We start from the raw sequence: 19,157 nt of genomic DNA, 5'->3' as shown, positions 1-19,157 counted from the left end.
GGGGGGGGGGGGGGGGGGGAATCTGTATAGATATTTCTCTTCATACATTTTACTTGAATGTGTGGTGCAAAAAAAAAACCCTTATCTTCAACACCACCACCTATCCTCCATTCTCAACCCAAAGCCTCCTCTTCAGTTCCATTTCCATGGCGACTAACAGTGCCTCCATCTTCGCCTCTCCTCCTCAGCCTTTATCCTCTAAACCCTCCATTTGTAAGCCCTCTCCTTGGAATATTCCCAAGTTTTCAGCTTAACAGGACCCTGAATTTGTGGAAATGATCTTATACTATGCTGAGATTGTGCATATATATGTTAAACCGTGACATTTTTTGTGTGTTTTGTGCTGTGGTATGATTTCAATACAGCGTACAATTCCGCGGTTTGTGCAATTCAAAGGGGATTTTCGAGGAGAGGGAATCGGTTAGGGAAACTTGACATGCAAGTAAAGGCTGCGGCCGCTACTACAGCTCAGCCTGCCGAAGAGATCAAAGAGTATGTTTATCATCATTTATGTGATTTTTTTTTTGTTAGTGAGAATCGATCTGAAAGCATAGGATAAGTTACTCTTTGTCACCCAACAGCTTGTGGGCGAGTGGTCAGCAGTTGGGTGCAAAGCACTCAGAGGTTGGCGGTTCGATTCCTGGTTGGGGAGGGGTTTTCATATGGACTGCCCCGGTCCTCTGGGAGATGTAGTTGGGCCAAAGGCCCGGTGAACTTCCGGATTATCAAAAAAAAAAAAAAAGGTTACTCTTTGTCATGACTTTGAAAGTTTTTCATGATTATTGCTGCAGATATAAGCTTCCTTCATGGGCAAAGTTTGAGTTCGGTATGGCTCCTGTGTACTGGAAAACAATGAACGGTCTTCCTCCCACCGCCGTAAGCCTAACACCTTAAACAATTTAGATCTCTCTCTCTCTCTCTGCATATATATATATATATATATAATGGGTGTATGAGTGTATATATATGTGTGTGATTCATCATGGACTAATTAAGGGGTTATATATATGAATGTGCTTTGGTAGGGTGAGAAGTTGAGGCTTTTCTACAATCCAGCTGCAAACAAAATCGACCCGAACGAGGAATTCGGGATTGCTTTCAACGGTCGGTTTTCGATTTTGATTGTTCACAGTAACTATCCTTTGATTGTAATACGTGAAGAAAACACAACACAGATCCGAGTTACGAAATCTTTCATCTCTAATACGTTGGAGCAACCCTAATAGGAAAATCGCGAAATTTGAGAAATCTTAATCGATGATAAGGAAAGTCGGATTTAGTTAGCTTGTTAACCAAGGCAATGGAATCTTGCAGGAGGGTTTAATCAGCCGATAATGTGCGGCGGAGAACCGAGGGCAATGCTTAAGAAAGAGAGGGGCCAAGCCGATTCTCCGATATATTCAATTCAGATATGCATTCCTAAGCATGGTTAGTACGGTTTCAAGATCACATAAAATCCGAACCAAACATCAATTTTTCAGTTCTTTTGCAAAAAATACTTAGATTTCCTTTTCGTATCGAAATGATTTTCAGCTCTGAATTTGATCTTCTCGTTCACAAACGGAGTAAACTGGGACGGTCCTTACAGGCTTCAGTTCCAAGTCCCCAAGCGTTTGCAAAACAAGCCTCTTGAGTTCTTCAACGAGGTAGATATATATATATAAACCCTAATTTTTTTTATTTTTGTTAACGGTAAATATTATATATATAAATAATCGCGGTAATACAGATATTAGAGTTCACAGTAGCAAAACAAAATAATGAATCTAAGAATAATAAAAGTGAAAAAATAAGTCATAGACGCATAAAAGCGATAACTATAAGTGGTGTAGGTTGGTGTTGCACGATAATAGTCACTGGAATTTACCCTAGTTTTTGTTACGCAAAACGTTTAATTTCAATTTGAAATCAGTCGGGTTCGGTCCAAAATAATTGTTCTAATGGAATTTTAAACCCAATGTTTGTTTTCATGTATCCGAATGCTAATTAGGGTTTGGCCAAAGAGTTGAGCCAAGAAGGGGCCTGTGACAGAGCCATATTCCCCGACACGAACGTCGTCATAACACGATGTGCAATGATCGGAAACTTGACGGTCGAAGGAGTAAGTTTACACAAACCCATTTCTATTACTAAATATCGATATGTGATATATAATATACAAACTCAAATTCTTCATAATTCGCAATAAAAGAAACCCGTGTATGGATGTATTGTTAAAGTTCGATTTCAAAATTTTCAGGGCGATCGATGCAATCTTGATCTGGTCCCGGGATGCATGGATCCGAGTTCGCCAGAGTTCAACCCGTATGCTAATTTCGACGACGGATCTTGCCCCATCGACTCGGACTCCGAAGAGTAGACGAACTTCTATACGAATGTAAATACGTATATACGTATTTGTTATGTATATTGCATCAACGGCGTACATTTTTAAAATGTACACGACTTGTATTAGTCTTAGCGAAGAAAAAATAAAGAATCAATCATATACATGGAATCATATATGCGTGAAAAGAAATTACTTGTTTTTTTTTATTTATTTATTTTTTCTCCGACAATTAATTTATTTTTTCTTTTGGCCACCTAACTTCTACAAAGTTCATATTTTCATCCTCTTATAAATTAAACTAACACAACCACCCCTATATCTTTCCACCTAAACAAGCCTATGAACATTAATGGACAAGACATGATTTGGTGTATTAGTTGTACCTGTGACAATAAATTCATCATGGAAATGTGGAGTCTATAAAACAAGAAACTTAACCAAAATTGGACAAAGGAAAAAAAAAACATTGATTACCTCAAATTTCTCTTCTAAAATTTTATAGAAAATTTGGTCGTTTTTAGCTTAGAAGAGAGTCTTTGAAGCTAGTACTTGAAGCCATACCAATCTTTCTCTTGCTCATCTCCTCGTACTTTCCGGCCAACGAGTCGAAGAGAACCCCGGCCCCGACTCCAACTGCGAGATCGATGGTGTAATGCCCTCTCGTCCCTAACAGCCTTACCGCTTGCAATATGTTGAGAACGTCGAAAATAGCAGCCAGTCCCCACCTCTGCATTCTCCTCATATCAAGCGAAGCTATCACCGAACCCGCAACGTGCCCCGAGAAGAAGAGGAAGAACGAGACGTTCCCCACGGGGAAATCGACCCCTGACCCGAGGAATTCCTGAGCGAGAATCCAAAATTCCCGGTTTCGTAAATCAGTAACTACGCATTCTCACCCACCAAGCGTAACTCCGACAACATTAAACACGCGATCGTTTTGCTTAAAGAAACTTAACCAAACCCATTAAACGGTAATGTTCATTCTTAACATTTTAAAAGTGAAATTGAGTGTATTGAAATGGGACCTTGGGGAGAGGGAGCTGAGTAGAGTAACCGAGAATTCCACGGCAAGTGAACATGAACAATGCCGATATCGTCGCTCTCGGACGGCCCTCCACCAGCCACGTCCATAGAATGTACGTCGTTTGCATCCCCACAAACACCTTCACAACACACACAAACTACATGACAAAAGTGTCGCATTTAACGCAGAGCTGTTCGAATCTTTTTTTCTTTCAAGATCATGTGGACTCGGTCGTCCAACTTATCATCATCCATGTGAATAGCTTTTGTACTCTATACGCATGAACCACGGAAGAAGATGAAAGATAAAAAAAAAATGAATCAATATACACATATACACACATATATTGACATATATATACACACTCATACAAGCTACAAGCCATGCAACATATGATAGCAATTGTCAATTAGGACTATTTTCAAACACAGATCAATTTCCTCGAAATTTGTGCAGATTCAAACTTATAAAAAAAAAATAGAATCTCTTAGAATTTCGGTGTATTCATCTAAATTCCAGCCCGACAGACATTTAATAAATATTCCGAATCTCAAGAAAAGAAAAGGGGGTGTGGGTTAAGCCATTTCTGTTGACCACAATTTGATTAATTTTAATACAAGAGATTCTCCCAAGGGTGTACGTTTTTCTACTGAAATTAAATGTGAAATTCAAAACAAGAATTTGTTAATTGTAACCATTACAGATTTTTGTTAAATTGTTTTTAAATTATCGGACGTACCGTGTTTAGAGCGGCTAAGACGGTGTTAAGCTCCGGCGAGGAAGCCAAGACCCGGTGAAACGATCGCGTGGCCACAAATCCAAGATCGAACGGCTGAGAATTCGCCGGGATCATCCGGAGAGTGTACTCCACGCCCATGAAGAACAACAGCCCCACCGCGAACACACACGGTATCCAATGGTGTCTCGCCACGTGTACGACGTCACGCACCGTCCACGTCATGAACGAGGCCTTGCTGCCGCCGTTAATGAGACCGTCGGATTTCTTGGGAGTGCCCATTGTGGGATCGAGGATCTGGTTAGCGCCGTTAGGGTGTTTACCGTTAAGAGGGTTAGATTTAGACCTGTGACGGAGGGGGGCGACGGTGGTGGTGGCGGCTGCAGCGGCGGAGGACATCGCTGGAAAATTTGTCGGAGAGAGGCATTTTTTTTGGGGGTTTTGAAAGATGGATTATATAGAAAACATTTGGAATTTGGGGTTTGAGAGAGACGGAGATTACGAAGAAACTGAGAGGTTGGAAATTCAGACAAAACTCAGATCTCGACAACGATAGGTTTTCATTTTATTTTGACTTTTCTTTTCTTTGTCTTTTTTATTCTGCCTTTATTTATTTGCTTTATTGGTTTGGTTACAATTTACAAACACTCCTAAAAAACTCAAATTACCTCCAAATCACAAAATAATGCATCTAATAATAATAATAATAATAATAATAATAATAATAATAATAATAATAATAATAATAATAATAATAATAATAATAATAATAATGATGATAATGATTATTATTATTATTATTATTATTGATAATTAGATGCCAATCTTAAACAAAATAATCAGAGGGTAATTCACATAAAGACATAATAATGTATAGTAGGTATAAAAACTATGTTGGTAAGTTGGTTGTCTGGTTATCGAAAAAATAATTTGGTTAGTAATATGCACGAAAACATAAAATTAGATATTAAAGCACGTGAAAGATTTTTGTATACTAAATTCCAATATTTTATATATATATATATATATATATATATATATATATGATATTATTGAGATTAAGTGTAGACATAATATCCAAAAAATCCAAACTCATTACTCGGATCGTATTTGAATCGAAAATTCGGATATCCATAGTTTATAAAACGGATACGGATATTTATTTAAAAATATTTGTCGGATACAAATTAGATACGATACCAAAATTGAATTAGTCGAAATATCATATGTGATATATACTATTTAACAATATTATTAAATAAAAGAATAATTTGGTATAGATGATGAAAATGATTAATCTTTACAAGTTTTTCATGAAGATTCGAGATATATTCTTTTTATATAAAAATTTAGAATTTTTAAGCTTTTGAATATAAAGATTTATGATATATAATTTTTTGAATATGTTATAATGTGGTAGATTTTGAATTATAAATTTTAAATTTTGTATATCGTTTATATTTGATAGATTATATATTTTATATGTGTTTAAGTTTATCTTGTAATTTTATTTCTCATTTTTATCATATTTTATGTTCGATATGAATATTCGTAAATATCTGGTTTTTATAAATATTCAAAATTGAAAGAAATAACTCTCGCGGTCTCGTGTATATATACATCTAACTCAATAAGAAACAACACAACATTATTCGATAATTTGCGTCATAATATCACAATCTGAAATTTATATTTAGAAAAAAGAAAAATATTGGCGTGACCGGATAAAGTTGTTCCTTTTTTTTTTAAAATCTAAAACCCCCCAAAAAAAGTTATAGAAGTTATGGATAAATTTTTTTTATTTTGAGTATTTACCTTTGAAAAATGACTGCCTATGCCTTTCCACCCATCCATGAGTCTCCATAACCATTTGCATTTTAAAAGACCACCCTGAATAATTCGTTTTCGTCAGCAGTCGATACAATTCTTTCATTCAACGATATTCTCGTCTCTGTCAAAAATCTGGCCACCATTTTCCCTACGAACATAACTCCGAGGCGAATCCGAACGTATTATGAATTTCAGCATGTAACAAGTTTTATGAATCCGAACTTTAACACCAAATGTACTTAGGAACTGAGAATTTAGAAAGAAAAAAAAACAGAAGCAATAAATGTATACAGCAAAAGAAAACAATAAATTTGAAGTATATAACACAAAAGACAATATGAGTGTTAATTGTGAATAGATTTGAAAAAAAATAAAAAAAACGAGACCTCGTTTTCATGAATATTTGTCTCCATTCACTTAACTATAAATCATAGTTTTTTACATGGAAAAAACTCCTAAAAATTTTTGAACTTGCAAATTGCCACAAAAAAAATTTATGAACTTCCGAAGGTGCCAAATAGTTCATGAACTTGTAAAAAATATCTCAGTAAATCATAATCTTGTTAAAAAAATATTATATTAGTCTTTCGGAGAAACTGATTATAATAATATGATTTTATCTCCTACGTGGCAGGTGATATGACACGCCAAGTGAGATTTTTTTGCCACGTAATCAGTACCGCATTAGAAAACCGGTTTCTTCAGAAAATATTCTAGAGTCTCTTAAACGCATTTCATCGAACACTTAGTACGCACGATGACTTACACAAATACTGATTACGTGGCAAAAAAATCTCACTTGGTATGCCATGTCACCTACCACGTAGGATATAAAATCATATCATTATAATCAGTTTATCTGAAAGATTAATATGACACTTTTTAACAAAATTATGATTTATTGAGATATTTTTTGTAAGTTTAGGAATTATTTGGCACTCTCGCAAGGTCAAAATATTTTTTTTTGGTAATTTGTAAGTTAAGAAATTTTTAGGGATTTTTTCCCTTTTTTTTATATTTATATTGTTGTAATTTTAAGTAATTTTAAAATTCATTGAGAGTATCTTGTGTTTCTACATTCCTAAGAAACCTATGCATAGACCACGTTCTTGTAACAGAGCACCATTCTAAAATGTTCAATGCCAACAGGAGGAACCTATTTGACTAAAGTGAACATGATCGCCAAATTTTAAAATAAAGAAACTGTGCCATTCTTACCCTACACTCTAAACTAGTTCCACCCGAGCAAGCACATTTGTTAGATCATTCAAAAAAAAAAAGCTAAAATAAATTATTTTAAACGATGCGCAAATGGTTACTAGAATACATGGATAATAACATGTATAGACTTGTGGTTAGGGTGGGACGATTCCCTATTCAGTTTAGTTCTTTCCATTTTATAAAATTGGTTATTATTTAATATTTAATTCCGATTTTTATTAAAAAAAATTTAGATCTTATAAGAATTGGAATAAAAAAACTACTATATTTTTTTGGTTCGATTCATATTTTTTAGTTTGGTACGCTCAAATTTCGACTAACCGAAAGGCCCACCCGTACTTGTGGTACACGATATTTGAGTATATGTACACATGGGTATTAGACCCATGGGAAGTCATGAGTGTCATTTTCTTAATCATTCGGTCATCCATCACAACATCTCACCGCCCAAATAAACTGAATTGAAAAGGAAAGAAAACTCAAATTAGAGAAAAAAAATCAAAGGAGAGGAAAAGGAAGATGGGAGTGGTGGTGGAGGAAGCTTATCTCTACGAAGAAGAGAAGCATCTCACAGTTTGCAAGACCTCACTCTTCTTCTCCGGCGACGGCTTCGCCGTCTACGACTGCAACGGCGAACTCATCTTCCGAGTCGACTCGTACGGACCCGAACCCAGAGAGAAGGATGAGATTGTCCTCATGGACGCCACGGGAAAGTGTCTCCTCACCGTCAGGAGAAAGGTATTTCCATTTTTTTGTTTCAGTTCAGTTGGGACGAGTCGACTCGGTAGTGAAATTAAGAAGAAAGTTGAAGTTTTGTTCGTGATGGACTGGATCTGATTACAAGGGCTTGGTTGAAATCTAATTTTGATTGACGGGTATCGGTCTGATTTTTGTTTCCTGTCGTGATGTCGTGGGAAAAGAATCCAACTCTTTCTGGAAATTTTCTTTCATTCCTCCGCTCTCGGAAAGTTTTAATTTTCTCGATAGGGTTTTGTCGGTATCTGATAACAATCTATGAAACGGATCTGAACTACTGTTTTAGCATTTTGAGTTGCAAAATCTGGCAATCCGTCTGTTTTTGCCGTGTCAACGAGTCAACTCAGTGAATCATCGACTTGTCTTTTCTTTTAAGGGTAAATCATCGACTTGTCTTCTGTTCTCAGATCGAGTTCTTGTTCCACAGTGTCAGTCCTCTTATCTCGACTCGTTTCAACTAAACTCGGGTTGGTTTCTATGAACAGAGGCCGACACTTCACCAGAGATGGGAAGGATTTCTCGGGGAGAGATCGGACGGTCAGAAGCCGATGTTCAGCGTCAGAAGATCGTCGATAATCGGACGGTGCACAATGACTGTGGAGATCTACGACGGACCCGGCGAAGAGTACGTAATCGACGGCGACTTCTCGCAACGAAACTGCGTTATGTACGACACTGAGAAGCGTCCAGTTGCTGAGATCAAACGCAAAGTGGACGCGTCCACAAACGTGGTTCTCGGACGCGACGTGTTCTCTCTCACCGTGAAACCCGGTTTCGACGGTGCGTTTGCGATGGGGTTGGTTCTCGTGCTTGATCAGATCAACGGTGATGATTCAGTTGAGGATGATTTGGAACAGGTGCACCCCGTGGCGGACGATTAATGCCCATTAATACAGAACTGTCTGTTTCGTTCGAGTTTACGGTCAAATCTCATGCTCAGTTTTAGATCTTGCCAAATATGAAGAAAAAAAAACAACAAAAATGGAAAGATTTCGTACAATCTTATATGGTTGTCTGCATGTATACATTGATACACACACATATATATATATATATATATATATATATAGTGGTTGAGTTCCTCTTTAGTGTGTTATTATGACCACCATTTTAGAGTTGTCGTTTAGTTTCCTAATATCTCATAAATTAGAATGAAATAATATACATATTTATTCGAATTTAGTTTGATATAAAAGTATATTCCGAATTAAACCAAAATTAGTTGTTTTCTATTAAAAATAGTGGTTTTGTATTGAATCAATTTGTTCCAAAGCACCAATTTTTGTGATTTTTTCTATTTTCTAGTGATATCTTCGTAACAATCATTTTCACTAACAAAATCTGTTTTGATTTTCTGAAATTTGGAAAATAAACAAAGAAGAGAGGGTATTGTGGATGAGAGTGATGGAATTGTCCTATTTCAAAAAACGAATTTTCAAATATTTTTTTTTTGTCAAACGGTAGATATTATTATGTCTTATCTCTCGTATGCTTTTAGCCACAAATATTTTCGACGGAAAATAGGAATCAATTACGAATTACGATGTTGAAAATATTACTGATTTCCGACAAAAATTAGAAATGAATTAATGATCTCCGCCATATTTCTTTTTCATTTCACATTTCCACACACTGGAAAAAAATAGAAATGAATTAATGATTCTCCGCCATATTTCCTGAATATGTAAAAGATTACTAGTAACAGAAAAGTCAATATCAACAACATCAAGATCTCATCCCAAATAATAATAATAATAATAAGAAGAAAAAAATCAGCCTCAATTTTTTTAAATATATCAAATAAATAATAAAAAATTTAATTTAGTTTAAAATCTAAAATTTAAAATATTTTAAATTGATACCCAACCATATAAAATCAATTAAACTCTGAACCTCAAATCATAAAATCGAAGAAATTATTAAAAATTTTCAGCAATTTATTGTAATTATTATGATAGCGACTTAAAAACTCTATACACCATATTTAAAAATTTGTTTAGAAATTGAGAATTGACATATTTTTTATAAGTTAGGATATCAATTTAAAATATTTTAATATTTGCAATATCAATTATATCAAATTAAAAATTCAGATATTTGACATATTTTAAAAAATAATGATGTCGGTATAAGATTAATTGTGATTGAGCGCTCATATTTTCACTCTAAAAAATGTATGTTTTCTACAGTATATATATAATTAAAGCATTTTGTGTAGGAGTAAAATAAGCGGAAACCTAAATAAATTATAATACTCATACGTTTGGATTTGTTAATACAAAACTTAGAACCCGTTCTCATCTCCGCTTTATGTTAACTTTATTCTTTTCATTATAAACAATGTAGACTGTTTCAACATAAAAAAAAAAGATCTCAATATAAAAATGGAAGGAACAACCTCGAAAGATAAAAATAAATATGGTCATTATAAAGATCAAACAAAAAGAATGAAGTTCAAACTACGAAAGGCAAAAGGAATGAAGTTCAAGTGACGGAAAGAAAAGATGAACAATTAAATAAGGAAAGCAAAATCATAAATGAAGATATCCCACAACATAAGGAAGATGAATATCACACAAGTACAAGTTGGAGGAAAGGGAAGATGGGATATATTCGACTATATAAAGAGACTATATAAAGAGAAACAATCACAATATACAACATAAGAGGTTGTCGAGTCTTGTGCTAAAGAAAAAGTAGAGTAAAATTGGTGAGAACCGGAAAACATTGGAAGAGTTACATGAGAGAGAGTGGATTGTATTTGAATATGAACCTTCAAATAACAGATGAACCGTTCAAAAAGTCTAGACATATTTAGAGGTTGTCGAGTCTCAAGCCGATCCTCAAACAGGTTATCTCCCCGAATCAATCAGCTTTTATTCAGGGGAGATTAATGCTTGAGAACATACTCTTGGCCTCAGAATTAATCCGGGATTACAACCACTCATCCACTTCGCCTAAAGCTATGCTAAAGATAGATATCAGGAAGGCGTTCGATGCCGTAAACTGGAATTTCATCATCAGCATCTTGCAAGCCATGAGATTACCGGTAAAATTCATCTGATGGATCAGACAGTGCATAACAACGACGAAATTCTCGATATCAGTTAACGGAGAATTTGTGGGATACTTTCTGTTGGGTTTTCCTGGGATCTCATGAGCGAATCTAATTCCTAAGAGATCGATTCTAGGGTTTCCGCAGCGGATGTAAGACAAAAATTTTAATGAAACCCTAGAACCTATCATGCATGATCTTGTAGAAACGTTAGAACGCTTACCTCAATCGATCCGGGGCCTGTTTCAATTGATGTGTTCGTCCGATCACTATAGGCAGGAAGAATACCTCGCCCTCTACACATATCCACACCTCGGGATGAATTCCAACCTTTGGAACTTGTCTGCTAGGACACGAATCTTCTATTCGATGATGTGCTTTGAGAAAGAGAGATTAAGATCACTTCTTCAACCCTCTAGACTCTCTAAAAAGGTCTGAAAATTTCTCTGGGTCGGCCACTTCGTGTTAGGGTTCTATTTCTCCTCTTATTCAAGTGATAACTGATAACTCCTATTCTTCTCTATATTTTGATGAGAGTTTGTCTAGGTTTTATAGGATAATCACATGCATTCATAGGCATTCTAGGCGTGTTAGGATACAAAACCCGGTTGTGCTCTAGTTTTGCAGAGTTACAGGTTTCGGAGATGATTGGACTCGAAAAGGAGCTAATTGGAGCGTTAAAGGAGAAGTCCGGATGAGGTACTCATGTTGCGACATCAATAACTTTCTCTACAGAGGTCCAAATCGTGCGAGACCTATACCATTGGAAAGAGCACTTCAAGAGCTTCGCGTAGACACCAAAATCGCGTAAATCCGACACCGGAGCAGAGAGTTATGAGCGAATTCGTGAAGACCAGAGAACTGCCGGTGCAGGGCCGATTCCGGCTGGAATCGGTCCGGATCAAGGACGCAGAATTCGACCCCAGGAATCTGGATCCGGTCCGGATCCACCTGGAATCGGTCCGGATCCAACCAGAAACCCTAATTCGCGATTTTCAGCATCTGAATGGGAATAGGACTCTTGGGAGCCGCCCTAGGGTTATAAAAAAGCCCTAGCCACGTCCTAGTAGAGAGGAGAACCTGAGAGAACACCTAGATACAGATTTTTGGAGAGCTTTTGGGGAGAGAAGAATAGAAGTTCACGGGATTTCGGGAAGAAGAAGGAAGATTCGATCGTGGAGACTACACATCTACATGAGACTTTCTTTCCTCTCTTTTACCTTTTTCTTTATGAGCTTTTTGTTGTTTTCTATGAACCGTGAGTAGATCCACGACTATGGGTTAGGGATTCGTATGTGTTTTGGGTATGTTTGAACCCTAACTTGGATTTCGGTTTTGATTTGATTCGGTTCTATTGATTTACACTTTTATTGGTTTCTATTGTTTTCTATGAACCTTGAGTAGATCCATGACTATGGGTTAGGGATTCGTTTGTATTTTGGGTATGTTTGAACCTTAACTTGGATTTCGGTTTTGATTTGATTCGGTTCTATTGATTTACATTTTTATTGGATTGATGTTTGCTAACCCCTTGATCAATTATCTTGGATTCTGAACCACATAGAGATATGGGTTTGTTTCGGATCAAAATCAATAGGATAGATCGTATTATTCACATAGAGATATGGTTTAATCGATTTAGGGTTGATGATAGCGTTCTTTATGCACCTAGGGTTAACTTGAATAGATCGAGAGATTGACGAGTTACTCTGTAGGTAGGGAGTTAGTAGACCGAGAGGTGAATTCTCCATCTTTGTTGCTTGATGATTCCCGAATACAAGTCATAATCGTTATTCATGCATGCTTAGTAAATACCCATACACGCGAATACGATCCCGATACCCGTAGTCATTCTTGTTTGATAGGTTACTCGTTTTTATTGCATTATTTCCTTATTCTCCATTCTTTCCACATATTTTTATCATCACTTCCACTTCTACTTGCTTTGATCTATTTTCGATCTAGATTTGGATTTAGCAACCGGTCCTCGTGTTCGACCCCGTGTTACGACGATCCGTATCCTTGCGGTGAGTTGTGAATCGGGTTATAGATTTTAGACTCGGTACACACTTATCAATAACCCTAGATCCGGACTTTAAAATTAAATCTGAACCCCAGACCAAACGGACTGCTTAGTAGTCCATTCGGTCTGGACACTTGGTCCGTTCGGACCAGTTTCATAACTGGGTCTGTTCGAACTGACGGGTCAGTCCGTTTGGTCCAACACTTGGTCCGTTCGGACTGAACTCTCTAGTCCGTTCGGTCCAACAATTTGGTCTGTTCGGACTAGATGGTCTGGTCCGTTCGGTCTACTCCTAGACCGGACGGTCCGGACCTCTTGTCCAGATTTCTCGACGTTTTCTCGTGCATTTGTCCTTCCCTGCGTGTGTGACCCTGTAAGCTCACTCGATATAGCAGTATAACCCGAAATCTCTATTCCGGATATACAAATCATAGGCGGTCTCTAGCAAAACACTATGACTACCTATCTCGAATAGAGTTTGTTCGTGATCTTACGAACGCCAGTGATGATTCCGGTTGATGATCCTTTTGTATCACGATATCATATGTCGAATATAAGGCATGGACAAGCCACCTTATCTGATTCAACTGCTTTCTCGTTCACAGAGTTCGACTGTCTAAAAAAGACGACGTTCGTATATAGTGCGGCCACAAATTTCTACAGTCTCGCTCACTCGAGGGGCCCAGCGATATCTCTCTCTTTTATGAGAGGTACAAATCCCGTCTTGCTATCTACAATCCAGCACATGATTCGTTTCGTACCTGATACACGCCTTTATAGTCCTCCTGTTACGCAGGACGTTTCCAGCGATATCTCTCTCTTTTACGAGAGGTACAAATCCCGTCTTGACTATCTACAATCCAGCACATGATTCGTTTCGTACCTGATACACGCCTTTATAGTCCTCCTGTTACGCAGGACGTTTGACGTGATCAAAGCACGCAACTCCTCATGTTGGATTCCGTAGATATCTCAGGTCTTAGGATCTAATCATGGAACCGCCATTTTGAGATTCCAGTCATGACGCTAGTCCATGTGACAATCTCATGCGGGTCAATCCGGTATTCCGTTCTCCAACGAATACCTATGACTGCGATCGTATCCAAATACTTATGATCATCTATATGATCATCAATCACACATCATACTAGTCTTATTATGTCATCATTCCCATAATGACACAAGACTAGGGAGTTAAGTATCATCCATAATGATACATGGATTTCATAACACATCTAGTATGCAAGAACATGTAATGAATCAAATACTCTCATAAACCATAGAAAGTATCAATACATCAAATGTATCTAAATAAAGCTCATAAACAGTACATCATAGAGCACTAAACCAACAATCTCTACTACGCACGCAGAATCGCGATAGAACTACCGAACACACTCCAACAAGCCATCACTTGGCTGGAAGGAAGAACTCAAGACAAAGTACGAAACCAGAGGATTCTAACGAAGATTCTTCTGCAAGCAACGATCTATTCCTTATGGCGGGAGAGGAACCACCGTATCTTCCAATCTCGATCAACCACGATCGAGGGAGGAAGGAGGAAAATTGACAACCTAATCCGAAACATCATTCTATCCTCTCACAAGGGGAAGCCAATATCCGAAAACCTGCTCCTACAAGATTGGTACCACGCTACAAGGCCTCCTTGAAAGCTCCTATTACAACAAGCCATGCAAAAAGATCTTTTTTATTTTTTCACCTGCTATGAAGTTCCAATGCTTTTAATCTACGGTTTAAAAACCGGAATGTAATCAAAACCGATATTCTTTTTTGAGTAAATAGATTCACATTCTTACAAAAAAAAAATATTTAGAATTATACGGGATGTACATGGCACACATAATGTATTCACTCACAAAATTTCTTGTCCTACAAAATTTTTACTTAGAAGAGTGAAATATAAGAGTTGAATGCTAGTTAAAAAAAAATTGAAGTGTGTTTATATCAAAGAAATATCATAAACCAAAACCATTATCATAACCAATACAAAACTTTTATTCCCTCAAAATATAACAACAACAACACTGCTAAATATAAAAATGTAAATGATAATAATAATAATAATAATAACAATATCAGAAAAGCCAATAAATAAAACACCAAGATCTCACCACCCCATAACAACAATAATCTCCACAAAATAAAAATAAAAAAACCTTAAACAACCATACTCACAGCAACAAAAACGACAGACATGAAGAACGAACTAGCCAAGACGGAGGAGGAAGACGGCGACGGAGGACCAGTCATCGGTCCTCCGGAGGATCCATCCTCCGGCGGTGGACACTGTAGTTTTTCCAATATGCCACCGCCGCTGCCGGTGACGGAGATGGAGAGTTTTTGGCCTGAGAGACAGTGGCGACCGATGGTGCAGATGAAGAAATGGTCACCGGAGGAGGAGAGGGTGACGTTGGCGGGACCGTTAACGATGAGATCTCCGATGGGATTCGTCGAAGTGCATTCATCATATGATTCCTTTGTCACTCTTAGTACGTCGTGTATGTCCGTCGGGAAATTGAATGCTGAATTGTTTTAAGGGATAATTCCATTTAAAACCTTGTACTTTTCTCTCGTCGCAATTTAAATTCTATACTTTTTTTTTATCCAAAAAAACATTGTACTTTTAAAAATTGGCAATTAAAACTCTATACTTTTAAAAATTGGCAAATAAAACCTTGAACGAAAAAATATATTATTTAATGCTGACATGGCATCCTAGTCATCCGCCACATCATCAATCCCTAATATTTAATAATATTAATTAATATAAAATAAAAATAAAATAATAAAAATAAAAATAAAATTTTAAAAATTATACACATACATATATAATGAAATGATATACATATATACACATATATAAACATATTTATATATATACACACATATATATAATACATATATATATATATGTTTTATATGCATATATGGTATATGTATTTTTTTTCTAAAAATCATGCATATATCACATATATATATGATTTTTAGAAAAGCATGTATATATCACACATACATATAAAACATATTTATATATACATATATATATGTATGTATTATATAGATATATATATAAATATGTTTTATGTATGTGTGATATATGATTTTTTTTCCTAAAAATCATACATATATATATAATGTTTTTTAGGGAAAAATACATATATAACACATACATATAAAACATATAATAATTATACACATATATAGATATATATGTATCATATGTATATATATGTATATATGTATATATAAATATATTTATATATGTATATAATTTTAAAATTTTTATAAACATGTTTATATATGTGTATAATTTTATGAATATATATAATTTTTAAATTTTTATTTTTATTTTATATTAATTAATATTATTAAATATTAGGGATTGATGATGTGGCAGATGACTAGGATGTCATGTCAGTATTAAATAATATTGTTTTTCGTTCAGGGTTTTATTTGCCAATTTTTAAAAGTATAGAGTTTTAATTGCCAATTTTTAAAAGTACAATGTTTTTTTGGATCAAAAAAAAGTATAGGGTTTAAATTGAGACGAGAGAAAAATACAGGGTTTTAAATGGAATTATCCCTTATTTTAATTATGATATAACGAATTAAAATGTATATAATATATGGTCATTTACTGAAATGAGACAATCTAGATTTTGTTAGTTGCTAGCTAAGCACGATTGTGACAAGTTCTTTTTATTAGTAACGACGATGTGTATTCAGCAAATATTTTAATATTTAGAGTATAAATTTAAAACATTTTAATATTTGTGTATCGATTATATCAAATTTAAAGTTTATGTATTTATATGTGTTTAAAAAAATAAATATTATAAAAAAAGAAAAGACAAGAAAAGAGAAAAGAAGACATACTCAAGATATCACCGACCATGAACCTCTTGGAAGAGGCCCAAGCGGTGTAGGCAGTGGAACCACCGGTCCTAGGAACGGTCCATCCCATGTTTTCTCCGACCACATGAACCGTCTGTGCCGCAGCGACCTCCACGACCACGGCTGCCGCTACAAACACTGTCATCAATAATACTCCATTCCTCAACTTCTCCATTATTGTTTTTCTTTTTCTATTCTTATATTTTTGTTGTTGTGATGAATTAATCGTTTGATGATATTTGGGTCGTATTTATAGAAATGAAAAAAAGGATTGGTGAATAAGTGTGGTTAGAAGGTGGCGGTCGTCGTGTGTATGCATCATCTGTGTGTCTATTAAGTCTACACAACTTAGAAATTTTCAACCCATGAATTCAATAATCGTCCGGCCTTGGACAACTTACGAAAATATATGATTGTGATACGTAAGTGTTGGTCGAATATCGAAAACCAGATTTCCGAAATTTGGATTAGCCTTTCATTTTATAATAAAATTCTGATATATGTGAAAAAAAACCTCAAAATAAGTTGGTTGAATAATAAACCCCTTAATCCCGTCAGTAATGGACAATTTAAGGTGGTTTACATCTTTCGTGTGGCTTGTAATCTATTATTCGAGAGCATGGTTTACCCCGTACATATTCGAAGGGTAGTTGATATGGTTCTATATTAAAAAAAAAAATTCTGATATATGTCCGAACTATAGTAGACATAAAATCTTATATCTTATAAATTATTTTGATTTGAGTGAAATCATTTTTATAAAATATATACAATTGGGGTATTCAAATTGAAGGTATATATGTCAAATAGAAATAAATGTATCTAGTTGTAATAAAATTCAACGTAAGCTTTAAATATAAGGAGATTGGCTAAGCCAAATGTGAACTACTTCCAAGTCGTTTGGAACAGACTTTAGTTGCTAAGTTTTGATTTATGGCTTTGACCTTTTCAGGTCTCTCGCGTTGACTTTCAACCAAAGCTTATGGTACCCCAAAGGAACCGGAGATGAGTTCTGTCCTGTCCACAAATTCTTAGATATTATTCTGAAAAGTATGAATACCAAAAGACAAATATTAATTTTATATTTGAGTATCCAAATAAATATTAAATTATTTTAAGTGGTTAAACAAAATACTAAATTTGTTTTCTGGTATCCAATTAAATGAAAATTTTATTTTCTAATTATGTTTAAACACATTTTATTTTGGTATCTAATTATTTTTAAACACTTAGATTTCAGTATCAATGATGTCTTAATTGTATACCGAAATCAAATTCAATATTACATTGGAAATCGAAAATCAAATTCAGCAATTATTTGGATATTAGCAAAACAAATTTCAACATTTATTTGAATATCAAAATGCGGATGCAAAGTTTATAAACTAATGATCAACAGAAAAGAAACTGTATCAGTCATCTCCTACCATACGTATCTGAATCTAAGATTACAAAAGAGATTATATACTAAAATATTTTAATTATGTTCAGTGGAAGTAAACAAGTTTACATTTCGGGCACTAACAATAGCATGATTCTGTCACTTCAGCTTCTGTTGCTTTGTCTTTCCCCACTGGCTCTGGTCTGGAAGGATCATTCTCTTCATTCCCGTTTGCATTTTGCTCATGGTTTATTGTTCCTGCGTCATTCTCATCGTGGTTTCCGTTTACCACGTGTACAATGAAGCTGGTGCTCCCATTACATTGGTCCGGATATTTTCATGTGACGACACGTGGAAAGCCTGGATGCTCGCACCGAGGGCATACTCAGGGGATCGAGACGATGTCGCACGAGTACCAATTGTGAGGTCCGCTGAAAACGGTGTCGTTTTGCTACTCCAGCCGGTTGAGCCCAAATGATACGCTTTCGATGGCCCATTTAGGCCCAATAACCTCACAAACTACCAAGACGACAACATTGGACCAACATATACATATCTGTTTCAAATATTGTACCATCATAGTGATTTCGGCGAATATTACAGGGCGAAAGTTTTCGACTTTACGACAAGGAGAGTAATTTATGAAGCTCCAATGGAGATCAAGCAAAAGAATCAATGGCGGATGCTCCTATATTCACCTGGACAACACAAAATTTTGATAAAGAATCTACAAGAAAGATGCTTACGTGGGGCGAATTTTCTGAAGCTACTCCCTTTTTTTGCACATATACACATTGTAGATAAGAGTGTTGTTGTTGACCAATCACCGAAACCCTCACAAGATTCGGGCGAGTCTATTTGAAATGCGAACCCTTCTTACTCTTTCC

General features: G+C 35.6%; 5 protein-coding genes across 6 annotated transcripts in view; 2 read left to right on the top strand and 3 right to left on the bottom strand.

Moving 5' to 3' along the window:
- Positions 1 to 26: 26 nt before the first annotated feature.
- Positions 27 to 2,518, top strand: LOC104810510 (the record flags this gene model as incomplete). Its single annotated transcript, XM_010536841.2, has 8 exons — positions 27 to 213; positions 366 to 492; positions 792 to 876; positions 1,026 to 1,104; positions 1,315 to 1,428; positions 1,534 to 1,646; positions 1,991 to 2,101; positions 2,240 to 2,518. Coding segments are annotated over 8 exons (936 nt in total), but the record flags the coding sequence as incomplete, so codon positions are not given.
- A 157-nt stretch (positions 2,519 to 2,675) lies between these two features.
- LOC104810509 (phosphatidylcholine:diacylglycerol cholinephosphotransferase 1) lies at positions 2,676 to 4,620 on the bottom strand. 2 transcript variants are annotated; one of them, XM_010536839.2, is made up of 3 exons: positions 4,093 to 4,620; positions 3,355 to 3,510; positions 2,676 to 3,170 (listed from the first exon to the last, which is right to left on the bottom strand). In XM_010536839.2, exons 1-3 carry the CDS (start codon positions 4,486 to 4,488, stop codon positions 2,847 to 2,849), a joined length of 876 nt encoding a protein of 291 aa, XP_010535141.1. In that variant the 5' UTR covers positions 4,489 to 4,620; the 3' UTR covers positions 2,676 to 2,846. The 2 variants fall into 2 exon arrangements, with proteins under 2 accessions (XP_010535141.1, XP_010535142.1); XM_010536840.2 differs by having other exon boundaries at positions 3,355 to 3,492; positions 4,093 to 4,612.
- Positions 4,621 to 7,551: 2,931 nt separating this feature from the next.
- Positions 7,552 to 8,979, top strand: LOC104810507 (protein LURP-one-related 12). The gene is made up of 2 exons (XM_010536838.1): positions 7,552 to 7,878; positions 8,382 to 8,979. The coding sequence occupies exons 1-2, from the start codon at positions 7,660 to 7,662 to the stop codon at positions 8,775 to 8,777; spliced, it is 615 nt and encodes a 204-aa protein (XP_010535140.1). The 5' UTR covers positions 7,552 to 7,659; the 3' UTR covers positions 8,778 to 8,979.
- Positions 8,980 to 15,152: 6,173 nt separating this feature from the next.
- LOC104810613 (cucumber peeling cupredoxin-like) lies at positions 15,153 to 17,091 on the bottom strand. The gene is made up of 2 exons (XM_010536959.1): positions 16,872 to 17,091; positions 15,153 to 15,517 (listed from the first exon to the last, which is right to left on the bottom strand). Exons 1-2 carry the CDS (start codon positions 17,062 to 17,064, stop codon positions 15,153 to 15,155), a joined length of 558 nt encoding a protein of 185 aa, XP_010535261.1. The 5' UTR covers positions 17,065 to 17,091.
- A 1,715-nt stretch (positions 17,092 to 18,806) lies between these two features.
- The window catches only part of LOC104810506, a 1,918-nt gene continuing 1,567 nt past the window's right edge, over positions 18,807 to 19,157 (bottom strand). Inside the window, exon 3 of the mRNA XM_010536837.1 lies at positions 18,807 to 19,157. Within this exon, the coding sequence (XP_010535139.1) occupies positions 19,125 to 19,157 (33 nt within the window). The 3' untranslated portion in view covers positions 18,807 to 19,124.

This window comes from Tarenaya hassleriana, unplaced genomic scaffold (assembly GCF_000463585.1).
Source record: "Tarenaya hassleriana unplaced genomic scaffold, ASM46358v1 Cleome18, whole genome shotgun sequence".
Classification (NCBI taxonomy): domain Eukaryota; kingdom Viridiplantae; phylum Streptophyta; class Magnoliopsida; order Brassicales; family Cleomaceae; genus Tarenaya; species Tarenaya hassleriana.
This window is presented reverse-complemented; position numbering and strand designations above follow the sequence as displayed.

Excerpts from the sequence above, each read along its gene's own strand:
- LOC104810509 (XM_010536839.2), bottom strand. The coding sequence starts at position 4,488 with ATGTCCTCCGCCGCTGCAGCCGCCACCACCACCGTCGCCCCCCTCCGT. Across the intron at positions 3,511-4,092 it reads TCTTAGCCGCTCTAAACACG|TTTGTGTGTGTTGTGAAGGT; the intron begins GTACGTCCGATA and ends TTTGTCATGTAG. Across the intron at positions 3,171-3,354 it reads CTCAGCTCCCTCTCCCCAAG|GAATTCCTCGGGTCAGGGGT; the intron begins GTCCCATTTCAA and ends ATTCTCGCTCAG.
- LOC104810507 (XM_010536838.1), top strand. The coding sequence starts at position 7,660 with ATGGGAGTGGTGGTGGAGGAAGCTTATCTCTACGAAGAAGAGAAGCAT. Across the intron at positions 7,879-8,381 it reads TCCTCACCGTCAGGAGAAAG|AGGCCGACACTTCACCAGAG; the intron begins GTATTTCCATTT and ends TTCTATGAACAG.
- LOC104810613 (XM_010536959.1), bottom strand. The coding sequence starts at position 17,064 with ATGGAGAAGTTGAGGAATGGAGTATTATTGATGACAGTGTTTGTAGCG. Across the intron at positions 15,518-16,871 it reads CATGGTCGGTGATATCTTGA|CATTCAATTTCCCGACGGAC; the intron begins GTATGTCTTCTT and ends AAAACAATTCAG.